The 14,020-nt window shown below is 36.7% G+C and overlaps 3 protein-coding genes across 4 annotated transcripts; 1 reads left to right on the top strand and 2 right to left on the bottom strand.

Moving 5' to 3' along the window:
• Positions 1–3,804: 3,804 nt before the first annotated feature.
• Positions 3,805–6,866, top strand: LOC113304847 (hypersensitive-induced response protein 4-like). Its single transcript, XM_026553984.1, has 5 exons — positions 3,805–4,158; positions 4,408–4,528; positions 4,640–4,731; positions 5,070–5,166; positions 6,195–6,866. The coding sequence occupies exons 1-5, from the start codon at positions 3,964–3,966 to the stop codon at positions 6,569–6,571; spliced, it is 882 nt and encodes a 293-aa protein (XP_026409769.1). The 5' UTR covers positions 3,805–3,963; the 3' UTR covers positions 6,572–6,866.
• Positions 6,867–6,901: 35 nt separating this feature from the next.
• On the bottom strand, positions 6,902–7,291 carry LOC113305365 (E3 ubiquitin-protein ligase RNF181-like). The gene has a single exon (XM_026554419.1). The coding sequence runs from the start codon at positions 7,289–7,291 to the stop codon at positions 6,902–6,904; it is 390 nt and encodes a 129-aa protein (XP_026410204.1).
• Positions 7,292–8,270: 979 nt separating this feature from the next.
• Positions 8,271–11,572, bottom strand: LOC113304846 (deoxyribodipyrimidine photo-lyase-like). Of its 2 annotated transcripts, none has more exons than XM_026553982.1 (9): positions 11,081–11,572; positions 10,585–10,925; positions 9,896–10,139; positions 9,554–9,711; positions 9,410–9,446; positions 9,204–9,262; positions 9,030–9,111; positions 8,847–8,918; positions 8,271–8,711 (listed from the first exon to the last, which is right to left on the bottom strand). In XM_026553982.1, exons 1-9 carry the CDS (start codon positions 11,405–11,407, stop codon positions 8,463–8,465), a joined length of 1,569 nt encoding a protein of 522 aa, XP_026409767.1. In that variant the 5' UTR covers positions 11,408–11,572; the 3' UTR covers positions 8,271–8,462. The 2 variants fall into 2 exon arrangements, with proteins under 2 accessions (XP_026409767.1, XP_026409768.1); XM_026553983.1 differs by having other exon boundaries at positions 9,554–9,621.
• Positions 11,573–14,020: the final 2,448 nt, after the last annotated feature.

Below are 14,020 nucleotides of genomic sequence, written 5' to 3'. Positions count from 1 at the left end.
GTTTATGCTTGGGACTAATCCTTTGATAGGCCATGCTTAAGATTTACACTTAATATTTTTAAAATCTATTTTGGCAAATAAAGAGTCGATGTTTAGAAGCTATAACTGTTTAGAATAAATACATGAATCGCATGAGTATAAGAATTGGTGAAATCCTGAATCCTAGTATCTCTTGATCCTGTGACAATTTTGTATATATTTTTGTTTTTAAATCTATTCAAGTCCGAGCAACGAATCCGTATTTACCACAATCGAATTACTACAATAAGTATGCGTACTAATATTTTTTTGTCGAACTATAGCTACACCGATACATGTACTGCGGCTCCGGACCTATAACAGTTTTCCCAGTATGTGAAACTGGTGTGCATACTGTCATGTATCCAGATTTACAGTAGTTCTATATTTCTCTCTAAATCAATTTGAAACATTTCCAAATAACATCGATGACACATATTCCATGTTATTTTCAAATGATAATCTTGAATCATGATTTAGATTATGAACAATAAATTGGTTTTAACCGAAATTCATCAAGTATTAACGAATGTTCATTAAGCTTAGTCGTATATATTTCGAGAACGATATTACCAAGATAAACTTGACTCGAAATTCTTGATATTCTTACGATAGTCTAATTAGTTACGCGACATCGTCTCTAGATAGAAGGATTAATATAACTTGAGAAATAGGTGGTTCAGTCTTCACTTACCTTTTGTTGAAGAAGTTCTCCAAAAGCTTCGGTTGATCCTCGCATTCAAACGGTAGAACGCAGTGATGTACGATTCTTAACTACACACTTCTATCATAATCCGAGACTTGACTAATTGTAGCTAGAAATCAAGACATAGTTTTGATTAATTAAATTTGACAACAAACTTTATATAAAAACACTTGTGGGTTCGACTGAGAAATGATTTAACATTAGACACTTCATCAATGCCAAGAAGCTTCTGGTCAAATGGTGAATACGTCTAAAAGTAAATTATATATCGGTGGTTGTTCAAATAGTAGCGAAAGCTGTGTATTGCACATCTTTTTGAGATGTCTCTGTCTTCGTTCCCTGAAAAACACTTGGGAGTACATTCCATGTACGGTAAGGATTGATCATGTTAGAGATGTCATTGACAAGATTAAAACTATATTGGATGTTTGAATGGGGAATCTCTTTTCTTTTCAGGCTAGGTTTGTACTGACTAAGTCTGTAACATCGAGCTTTCCAATACAAAATATAAGTGTTTATAGATGGTCGTTGCGAGTGATCAGAGAATGTGACAGATCTATCTGAAACTTTCTTTGGACTGGTGATGCATCTAAGAGGAGAACTTTTGTTGTTGATTACGACAAAGTGTGATGTCCATACTCATAAGGTGGTTTAGGTATGTGTAGAATAGTTGTTGTAAGCTAATCACTTATCATGAAACTATGGTGGAATATTCTGCAATCTGAAAAGACTTGAGTTAAATATATGCGTGCAAAATTCGAAAGGTACGTTGGTTAATTATAAGCATAACTCTTCTACCCTTAGGAGTATTCAATGGGTTCATGACATTTTGGATGATAATATCAGATGGATTATGGGAAATTGAGAGAGTATTTCACTTTGGTTTGATAATTGGTTAGGCTCTGGTAGCATTGCTTTTATCTTGGGAATCCCATGCTCTCAGAGAAGTGAGTATTCTTCTAGACTTAGCAGCTATATATTTAATGGCGACTGGAATTTCAACAACATGATGACTGACATTTTAGAAGTATGTAATGTGGATCTTGTGCATATGAGTAGACCAATTGTAGATGAAGATGTGAGAGTTTGGTGTCCAAATAAACATGGTAAATTCTCGGTAAAGTCAATTTTTGAAGTAACTCGACAACATCAGACTGCAAGTTTTAATATGCCCGGTATTTTATAGAAAAATGTAATACATCCTACAATTGCTGCCATGAAGTGGAGACTGTTGCACCCTCGATGATGTGTTACTCAAGACATATTAATATACTTTCTGAAACACGAGTTGGCTAATCGTTGTTATCTGTGCAAACAAGAAGTTGAAGATCTACAACATATCCTTTGAAACTATCAAGTGGCGAGACAGTGTTGGAATTGGTTAGCTGAAGTTTTTCGCATTGTTCCTAGTGCAGAATTCAAAGCTTGTTATTCATTTATGTCAGGTAGAAGTCCTATGGAAAAACATCTGTGGCTTTTGGCTATTCAAGTCACAAGGTCAAAACCGTGGAAGACATGAATGCAACGTGTTTTGAGGATGAAAAGGTGAACTTCCATACCCTGAAGACAAATATTTTACTAATGATTACAAGTTACTCTCGTAGGATCAAGAACTTTATGCATAACAACCAAGAAGACTTGATTTTGGTTAGATTTTTCAACGTGAAACACAGAAAATTAAGTCAAGAATACATATCATATAGCTTGTGAATGGATACCTTCATATGTGGATAGTCTGTTGCGTTGTTGTGATGATGCACCAAGACTTAATCCAGGTCTAGCAGGGGCTGGTTGTGTTCTCCGTGACTCAAACATCACGTGTGTGGATGCTTTGGATGTGGGCTTGGGCACTATTACAAATTATGATGCAAAAATTGAAGCTATAATTGCCAGTTTAGAATGAGTCCTTGAATCGGTTGTTTTATAGTTGACAGACAGTATAATAGTTGCTTCCGACTCGAAAAGTGCAGTGTGTGCTTTTGCCCGTGGGAAGTTACCTTGGCTGTGGTGGAAAGATGGATAAGGTTGAAGACTTTGTATACGAGAATTACGTTTAGACATATTTCTCGGGAGATTAACTTCTCGGCTGATACCATGTCTAAACATGCCGCTACTTTGGACAAAGAAGACTGTTTTAACCTTCCAAGGAAGACCAACACTCTTAACTAACATTGAGAGTGCGGATACTGGTTACTTTTGATGTAGTTGATTATTTTAGGGCTTGCATGCTCCTTTTTCTTTTTAGCCTTTCAGGACCTATTTTATTACTTTTGTAATTGCTTTAGCTATTAATATATTATGACTTAGCTGCAAAGAAATAAAAAAAAGGGTGGCAATCGGCAAATTTACCCTTTTTTCCTCCCCACTTCCCTTGCTCTTAGGATTAACACTGATGTCCATAATTGGAAAGTTTAATCAAATCAAAAATGAAAGAAGTTAAGATCAAGCAAGAAAAAGAAAGCGAAAAATATGCCAAACACAAATGGCGAAGTCATCAAATGCAAAGGAAACTCTTGTTTACATTATGGGTTGCACTTGTTTTGGCAAAATGTAAGTATTGTTAGCTGTTTAATTACTGAAAATATAGGGCCAAACCCACATTAGCACTTCTGTTTTTGATTGGTATTACTAGGCATTAGTAGTTGGATCACACTATCAATTAAATGCCATCTGAAAATAGGGCCACTATAGCATTATGTAGTCACATCACACAAACCACTGGCAGTTTTGACTCTTGAGTCTTGGTGCTCGCACATTCTCATAATCCCGGCATTATTATCTAAAATAGCATAATGCGTCTACACTGTATGTCTATATCGTCAGGAAAATAGATGGATTGTGACATACTGTATTTCATATCCGTCTATTTGACAAAAATTACCATGTGAAGGTTTCCCCTCTTATTCAATCAACTGTGAACACGACCCCAACTAACCCTATAGTGTGAGCCGGTTCGGTATAATAGACGATCGATTGGGCCCCAGATTGTGTTTGTGGGTCTACCAAGACGATATCAAAGGGAGGCGGTTTATAATATCGTCGACGTCATCGACTCAAAGTCTCATACCGTGTCCTCTATTTTTCCCCATAAATTGCCGCGTCGTATCTTTTCTGTTCAAAGTCCCCAGAGATTTTATAAAACTCTATTCTATTTAATTGGTTAGGTTTGTGCTGATCTTGATCCAAAAAGAAGTAAAAGAAATCAGAAAGATCTTTTTTCTCCACAGTGAAAGGAAAAAATGGTGAATATGTTTTTCTTCATGTGTGGATGTATAGATCAAGCAAGTATTGGAATTATAGAAAGGTTCGGTCGTTTCTCAAAACTAGCAAACCCTGGTTTTCATTTCTTCAATCCTTTAGCTGGTGAATGTCTTGCTGGTGTTCTTTCTACTCGGATTAATTCTCTTGATGTCAAAATTGAAACAAAAACTAAGGTATTATCATCCCTTTCTCTTCTTGTCTTCTCTTTCTCCGTCAATTTATTGTTGATTGTGTTTAAAAAAAATGAAGCATACCCTCAATTTACCCATGTAATTTCAGAATTCGACCGATTTATGACATAATTGGGTTATTTTATTGATGATTAGAGCTGTTTGTAAACCTAAAACTGAGTAAATCACAACTTTATATTGGGCTAGTTATTGGAAAAGGGTGAATATTAACTGTTTGCTCTTGTTTGACAGGATAATGTCTTCGTGCAACTACTGTGTTCAATTCAATACCGAGTGATCAAACATAACGCTGATGATGCCTTTTATGAGTTGCAAAACCCACAAGAACAGATTCAGGCTTACGTATTTGATGGTATGCTTCTTTTTCTTGGTTACATTTGACAAGTCATGCAATATGTGACTTGATTTTCTTTTCATGAATGCTAATGTTTGTGCTTTACTTATTTCATTGTTTATATTTCAGTTGTTAGAGCTCATGTTCCAAGAATGACATTGGATGAGCTCTTCGAACAAAAGTCTGATGTTGCTCAAGCTGTGCTGGAGGAGCTTGAAAAGGTTAGTCTAATTTAGTTAGTAAATTTTATTCAAAGTTGTTGGGAATTCGAAATGTATTCGTTAAATGTTGGATGCTTTACTCCCTATGGTGCTGTCCGCTAATTACATCTCCACCATATGGACAACATAGAGCACATACTGATGGTTGACATCTTAGAGTGTTGTTTATTTTGTATGCGTATAGACTTGAGATGTCGCCATGTATAGACTCTTTCTTTAATCTAAGTACCCGATTTTTCTCACAAATCAGTCTCTCTTTGTTCAATGCTAGTATTTATTTTGGATCATGGAGAATACAACTATTAAGAGATGCTAAACTTTGTTGGTGTCCTGATTAGGTCATGGGAGCATATGGATACAGCATAGAGCACATACTGATGGTTGACATCATACCTGATCCCTCGGTGCGCAAAGCAATGAATGAGATAAATGCAGGTAAGAATCTTTCTGCTAACTGGTTGAATTTTTGTTATGGTTCTGGGTAGGAGTAATTTCTTTTGTAGTTTTTCTTGTTTAGAAATTATAACTTTTCTTGTTCTCTAGTCATCACGTTATTACGTGTGTTGTTCTAGTTTTTACCCATAATGTTGAGATTGTATACCAAAAAAGTGAAATTTTGTTGAAAGAAGCATTCGGAATTTTAATGTTCACTGCCAGTTGCCTATGAAATTTCTGGTCAGCCTGATGGAAGCTACAACATTCATAAATTTGAATTTTATTCTTGAAAATCGCTGAGATTTTCTCTTTATGCTATACCGTTTCATGCTTTAGTTATGAGTTTCATAGTCGCCTTTTTGCTTTGCATGATGACATACCCATCATGCAGAATGCAGGACTAAATGGTAAAAAGTGTAGGCAGTCGATTAATATCTTCGCATTTGAATTTTCAAGCTGCATTTCGTATAATCAACAAAATTTGTTTTGAGATGATAATGACAGTATATTAGTAGGCTCAGCACTGGAATGTTCGGGATAGTTATAGAAGGCCTTTCTCCTTTTTTCCATTGCAACCCCTTGTTACTCTAGCTGTTAATAATGTTACCTCGTAATTTTGACATTAAACTTTAGTATGCCGTTAAGTTCGAACATGGGATAGCCAAGAGGAGGATGTTGAGATAGTTCTTAAATAGGACGAAAATATGATGGCTTGCTTTTAAACTGTTCATGGGGATCGGTAAAAAAGATTTATGCTGAAATAGATACTGTGAAAGAAACGGGTAGTCGATCTAGATTCAATGCATATTTTGTGAATGAATATAGGAAGCAGAATTCTATTTTGCTGAATGCAAATTTTGAAACTACGCTATTGTGAATAATAAGCGTATGGTTACTGGTAATAATTCTCATAGCAAGTGTTCCTTTTATATTTTGTCCCATCTCTGGAAAGGTTTGTTTTAGCGCATTGTTATTCTTTCTTAGCAAAAACTTCATTTTTATAATTTTACTTTTCTGTCATGTTGCAGCTCAAAGGCTCCAACTTGCTAGCGTATACAAAGGTGAAGCAGATAAAATCCTACAAGTAAAGAGAGCTGAGGCTGAAGCAGAGGCAAAGTACCTTGGTGGGGTTGGTGTTGCACGACAGAGGCAGGCAATTACTGATGGTCTTAGGGAGAATATACTGAACTTTTCTCACAAGGTGTCGGGCACGTCAGCCAAAGAGGTTATGGATCTTATCATGATCACTCAGTATTTTGACACAATCAAAGATCTTGGAAACTCATCAAAGAACACGACTGTGTTCTTACCTCATGGCCCGGGACACGTAAGAGATATCAGTAACCAGATACGTAACGGCATGATGGAAGCCTCTGCTGCTCAGGCCAATGACGATACTGAATAAGCTCGTTTTGTGGTTTTATAGACATCGAAAGTTTCTCGCTTTCCTATTTACTTCCACGGGTCCTAAAGTGTCCTAAGGTCTTTGTTAGTATTCTGATTTTCTTTTATTTTCACCATGTAAGTAAGTACTAAACCATATCCAGAGGACCAGAGCCTAGACAGCGTGTAGTTTTTGGCGTGTTATGACAATATTATCGTAGAAACAAGTCTTATCTATCTATAGCAATTCTGTGAACCGAGTGCTGAATATGAAAAACAAGTAGATTGATGAAATTTAAATATTTACACCTGCTGCATTACATTATCAAAAAATTATAGGAATCTTCGGGTTTTAGTCCTCAACCAGTTGGTGTTCAACTTTAAAGCGGCACATAGGGCAGGAGTTGCTCTGCTCCAACCAAGAAATTAAGCAGTCTGCATGAAATATGTGCCCACAAGGCATCCGAGAGATCTCTTCTTTAACTCTAGATAACTCCAAGCAAATAGCACAGGCAATATTCGCGGTACTTGGCAAACAAGACTCTCTTTTTAGTCCTTGAATAAACGAACTCGATGCACGGATTTTCTGTATATTTCTCAGACTTTCTTCCCATGAGTCTGCTAATGCCATTTTGAAAGCATCATCATCTTCCATAACTTGGGCATCAGATATACCCACGAAATCTTCTTCTTCATAGTTATCTTCCATAACTTGGTCATCAAAAATACACTCGAACACCATGTTTGTTTACTCCTGACTCATCTGAGTCGTCTGGATTTGAATCATCTGGATCTGAGTGAAATCACCTGACTCATCTGAATCTGAGTCGATATGTTTGTTTTGAGTCAGATCTGACTCATCTGACTCGGAAATAAGTGAGTCAGTGGTTTGGTCCCATGAGTCAGGGGTATTTTGTTACCTGACTCAAATGAGTCCGAGTCAGAGGTTATGTCTGAGTCAGAGGTCGAGTCAGATCTGACTCAAAATGGAAAACAAACGGTCTGACTGCTGACTCGGTCCGAGTCAGGGATTGACTCAGATTCAGACGCCGAGTCAACTGCAAACAAACAAGTTCGAAGTCTTCTTCTTCTTCGTAGTTATCATCAATTTGTCTTTCGAGGGCGGATCATCATTATCTTCTTCTTCTTCATAGTTATCATCAATTTGTCTTTCGAGGGCGAGATCATCTTCTTCTTGTTGTTCTTCTTCTTCATAATTATCATCATCAACTGGTTGATCCACCATCCAATAGTCAACATGAACAGTAATCTGATCCGATTCTTCTCCATCAAATGTAGGATTGGTAACAATCTCATAGACCTCCTCTAACACACAAGTTGTCACGTAGTCGACCAGAATAGCATGGACTCCCTTTGCACGCAGCATGTCAGTAACACTAGTTTTTACGAAAGAAGGTAAATCTAGCATCATCAAGTCTGAAGGAATATCAGTAACCAAGGTCTCTTTTCCAGCACTCGGTACATCAAAACTATAACCATCAGTAATAACTCTGAAATTACGCTCTAACTCAACTTTGACAGACCTTGGGCAGGTTTTTCCGTGTCTTAATTTGAGATAACAGTAGATTAAAGGATTCCTACTGATTTCCTTGTATTCTTTCTCCATAGACATAGTTATCAAACGCTAACACAAGAAGCAGAGGACAAAATTCAGAAGTTTGGACTTGGGAGAGAGGAAGCAAAGAGATGGACAGTAAATATATGAGGAAAAAGCCTGGGTACCTAATATTTATAGACATGGAATTCAGTTCCTACTGGAAATCAATAGTCTCATATTTAGAAGGTACACTTTCATGACCATCTGAATTACAAAATATGGAAATCAAAACGTGTCTAGACATAATACCGTTCATTTCTATTTCTGCTAACAAATATGTTCCCAGTATGAATCTTTATGAAGATAATAACGGGACAATCTCTGAAGGATTTTCTTGCATTCTACCTTTTACCAGATCTTGTACAACGTCAGACTTCAACTTTGCCTTAACCTCGTCACTAATTCTAATTTCTGCTTTCCGCTTCTTGATTCCGCCAACTAGCCTTTTGACATACGCGATATAACCATCGACGTCGAATTTCCGTTTGCATCCTGCATAGTTCATGTACCTTATCTTGCCAAACACCGGCCGTTCCCTCCAACCCTGAACATGTCAATCACAGAGCTCTTGTTAACTAAAACTAGTACTCGTCTAGGTTTCAGATTGCTATATTGAACATAAATAAGTAAAAACAAGGTAAACTGAAAAAAGAGAACCGTGAAGATGAAGAACGCAAACCTGATCATGAACACCACATATCGACCACATACAACCTACATATCCATTTGGGTCCCTACCATCTATTTCGTACTGCAAAATTGCCGGTTAATATGTCAACAAATTGAACTGTTTTATAATCGTATATTAATATTTAACAGTAAAGAGCAAAGAGAAGGAAGAGGAGAGGGAAAGAGCAACTACCTTGTCATTTAAGTATAAAGCTATAGAAAGTGCTTCTTCTGGTCCATTTGTCCATTCTAAAATCTTTTTCGCCCAATACATTCTGCAAACCGACCATCATGATCAAACCCATTTGTCTAATAAACAAAGGAGACAATTTGAAAGAACTAAAACCATTGGGAAGTTACTAACTACCTCATGAATCCGTGCATCTTTCCATGATGAACCATCTCCAGTTGTGACGCATTCCACAGCTGAAAGTGCAGGAGTTTATGCAGTTCAAAGATATAATAAAGAAACCATACCAAGTTTCGTGGATACAATAGGATCCTGAAACACCAAACCTTCATAGAACAGAATGGAGTGCATATGAACATTTTAAACTGAAACATTTATCTTACAGGATCAGCAGTTTTTGCTTTCTCCAATTGCTCCCTCCTGAAATTGAAAGAAAAAAAGGATAAAAACAACCATTCAACAATACCATACATGATTCAACCAGTTGTTCAAATTCAGAATTAACTTAGTGAAGGGATTCTTCTCACGTATAAACATGTTCTCTCTTATCATTTGCATGGTCCATCAAAGTTTTCCTAGCCCATTCCCATGCACCCTGTAAGGAGTCATAATGAGGCTGGTAATAGCAAAAATTGTCTGCAAGTTCTCTTCGTACGATCAACTCCTCCATGAACGAGTCGACTGACTTCATAATATGGGCACATGGACAGAATGTAAGGTTCAATTTCAAAACCAACCAACTCAATTAGGGAACGAATTAAAATGAAGACAACCTCAATTTTGATCTACGAGTCTATGACGCATAGATGAACAGCAGAAACCAAGCTGGAACACAACCATATCGTTAACACAAAGTTCATACTGCAAACCTGAGGATTGACGCTGCGAACATTCCGAGCCTCCAACGCACATCGTTGCGCTGAAATCTGACCAAAATGCAAATAAGGAGAAAGGCCTGAAAGTCCTCTTGGCTTCAATGGGTTATTGCGATCAGTATTATAGTTCTTCAACCTGGTGGTTGAAAGGAATCCATTTTTAGCACCAAGTAGAGCTTCCATTGCAGCAACTTCTCCAGGTTCACACCACTCAATTTCAGGTACTTCTGCTCCTTTTCTGGTAAGTAACTTAGATTAACAACCTTCACATTGATATGCATTAAAATATACCAAGTCCCGAGAAGTAACATCAGACAACCAAAAAATCCTGGTTCTAAAATGTTTCCACTGGTCAAAACTTCTGTATACATCAATCTAATTTTTTCTTTGTTCACAACCTTGCTATTTTGACATCCAAAGCACACTGCTGCTGACAGAGCAAGCATAAACAGTTGTTGAGATCCAAAACATGTTAAATACGTGCAGGAGGTTATGTGAGGCCACTAGACCCTACTCTCCGCTGATAGGATTGCCGGTATGTCCTATTGATGCTATTTAGCTTCTTTTGAAATGTGCAGTGGTCCAAACTGGGTGTTAATGCAGCAACATACTGCTATCTAGAGACATGGAGTCGCGTATACCGCAATTAAATGAAATAAAATGTAACTAGAGAAGAATGCAACCTCAAAACGTCGTCGATGAGTTTCTCCCAATCTATCAAAGGACTAATACCAACCCATTTCTTGTTAGGAGTTTGATGTTGAGGAAAATCAATGAGATACTCAGGAAGCAACTTCTGAATTTTACTCCTTATAGTTCTTGCACTGTACTCTAATTTACCTGATGCAACCCACAGTGGAACTACATTATGCGCATCGATTTCATGTATGGTAACTGCATCACCAACTCGTTCACACATTTCTTCTTTCCATTTCCTAACTTCCCTCAATGGCGAAAAATCTGTTACCAAAAGTGAAGCTCCGCATTCTCTCATAAAATTCGGAATTGTCTGTACTGCTTCTCCCTAATCAACCAAAAAAAAAATCCATTAAACTTTCTTGCACTACTTATTTATACAACCCAGGTTAAATTGTCCGAGTCAAACTGAGTTAACTCGCTCTAAAAACGAGTCATGCGGTTTTGATCATAAAATTGCAGAGAAAAAAAGTGAGTTATTACCTGAAACAAGAAGAATGGGATTTGAAAGGACTCTACTAATGTTTGCTGAAGTTTGCGAAGACCCTTTAACATGAACCCTGATTGACGATTCTTCGCACCTTTGAATGCATCAAAAAGATTGAATGCAACAACAACAGGCACATTTCCTTTGTTGGCTTGATCAACAGCATGGATTAATGCCCAATTATCTTTTACCCTTTGATCTCTAAACATCCAATAAACAACTGGTCCACATTTTTGTTCAGACAATAATTTGGGTAGTACTCCTTCTTTAAGAACTCGAAATCTTCCTGGTTGAATCGCCATTGTTGAAGATGATGATGTCATGGTGGAGAGCAAAATGAGAAAGATGATGAGGACAAGATTGTGATGGGTGTATGATTACAAAAGGGTTTCACTTACGCAGTGGGTTTTTTCCACCAGTTCAGTTGGACTTTACAGAATTTGGGAGGGAAGATGAAGAAGAAGGGGAAGTTGGGAACTGTAATTTTATTACTGGTGCGAAATGCTACACGTTACAAGATATGCGCCTACTTTAGGTATTAAGGAGACGTGTCCGTAGTGCAACCGTTCGTATATTGGGTCCAGATCCTCTGTTCCCAAATATTATCTGTACCTCTGTCCCAAGCCAGTTAGAAAGTGACACATGTATTAGCTTAACAGAACCTTGACGGCGTTGAATCGTTAAATATTTTTATTGAATTTTTGTTTAATAGATAAATATGAAAAGAACGAGACATTTTTGATTCCCGCGCTATAATATTGTCCGATGATCAGAATTGTGAAGTCTGAACATCAAGTTCCAGTGAATATTGAATTTACTTTATGTATGGAATCCGATTTTGCATTTCCATCGAATAAGAAAAAAAGTTAGAAACAATTCTTAGGATCTTTAAAATTATTTTGAAACCCAAAATCAAGATCCAACTTACATGGAAACACTAGTAAGATTTATCAAATCTCTCCTATGGATTACAGGTTCTGTAAGATAAGTTTCTTAGTTTTTAGTAAACCTGATTCATCATATAGAAAATATTGACACTGGAGAACCAGAATTATATCCATCTCCTTTAAAATTGCACCATAAAACCCTAATTCCAATTATTGACTCCCACCTTCCAATCCCTTCATCTAGATCCCCAACTCTAAAGAGGATTTTAGTTTATTCACTAAATTTCATTTTATGAATTACGGTGAGAAGTTGTAGTAAAGCAGAAAAAAAAAGAAACAGCAAGGAGACGAACAAGTTTCAAATATAAAGAAGAAGCTCGGTCTTTTTTATTTTATGTATTCAATGTTTTTCCATCAAATCATAAGTTTTGAGATAACTATACATTAACGGAGGAAAACATACATTAAATAAATTTACTCGTGTCACTCTTTAACATGCTGGGACAGAGGTACAGATGGTATTTGGGCACAGAGCTATAAAGGTTTAGTGATTAAGATAATTTTCAGAATTATAAAGTTTTGTTTAGACGAAAAAATTTGGAGAAAAAAAAATCAAAGTTTTTATTGAGAAAGAGAGAAAGAGAAGGAGAAAGTGAGAAAATTTTTCTTCTTGATTCAATGGAGGATGAGGAGGGTCACTCTTCATCTAAAAAACCTAGGAAAATACATATCAACTACAACAATGATCCAAAAATGGCTGATTTCTTAGATTATGAGAATGATTTTACACAAACTCAAACTCAAGATGATGATTTTTATGAGCCAAATCCAGATGATGAATACATAGATGAGGAACCCAATGCTTCTAACATATGTACACTTCTATTTTATGTTTAATCTCACTTTTGTAGCTTGAAATCATCAAAAAATTGTATTTTTCATCATGGTTCGGCGAATCAGGACTATGTTCGGCTTAAAAATATAAGCCGAACCCACTAAATTGATGAACAGTTCGGCTAGCTGAATTTGTTAACGTTATACGCCGAACCTTCATTTTCCAACTTCCAACCTATTTGCAAGATACTAGTCCGGCTTATATTAAAGTTTAATAACAAGCCGAACTTATTCCTGAGAGTTAGGTTCGGTTCTCACTCTAAATATCGTATCAGCCGAACTATATATTTTTCCAAGTTCGGCTCATATTCAAAAAATCACATCAGCCGAACATGATACTGATTTTTCATGAACACTTAAATTCATACACATTTAGGGGTTAGGATTTTTATTACATATGTTTTATATTGTGCAGCCTTTTCATAGGATGGACCAAACAAAAAAAGTGGAAATTACTAAAAGTGTTAACAAAATGAAGTCTAATGATGGAGAATACCAAGGTCCATATTAAACTCATTAAAATCAATTAGATTTTATCTTCAACTTCAAGAGAATGAAAAGACAAACACAACGCAAAAAGAATGAGGTCATTCCGACATCGGACGAAAAAGTTATGGCCAAAACAAGATCGAAAAACTTGAGTGTGCAAAGAGAAGGTTCGGCTGATAACTCAACAACACGAGCTAGCCGAACCTAGAGCCTACAAATCAATATTTTCGAAGTGTTTACAGAGAGAGGTTCGGCTTGAAAGTGATCTAATCGAGTCAGCCGAACCTGATAACTACCTGGGGTAAATTTCACTTCTCAGGTTCGGCCGGGAAGGTTTGCAAGGTATTAGCCGAACCTGACACTGTTCTGGGACGTATTCAATACACATTTTGGGTTCGGCTAAAAATTGACATTTACGGTTTAGCCGAACTGTTCATAGACACTTTCAGGGTAAAATTTCAAGAACAGTTCGGCTCAAAACTCAGCTCAATTATCAGTCGAACCCGCTACTGTAATCGTCAAAAACCCTAAGTTTTTAGCAATTTAACCCATTCAATCCATGAAAAACAACAAATAAAGGATTGGGTTTGTAGGGAATACCTTCTTATCCTCATTTCAGTATTTGGAGCTTCAAATGGTTGAATTTCCGATTCAATTTCTGGTTCA

This window comes from Papaver somniferum, chromosome 8 (assembly GCF_003573695.1).
Source record: "Papaver somniferum cultivar HN1 chromosome 8, ASM357369v1, whole genome shotgun sequence".
NCBI lineage: Eukaryota > Viridiplantae > Streptophyta > Magnoliopsida > Ranunculales > Papaveraceae > Papaver > Papaver somniferum.
The sequence above is the reverse complement of the archived record's forward strand: the minus strand, read 5'-3'. Positions and strand labels throughout refer to the sequence as shown.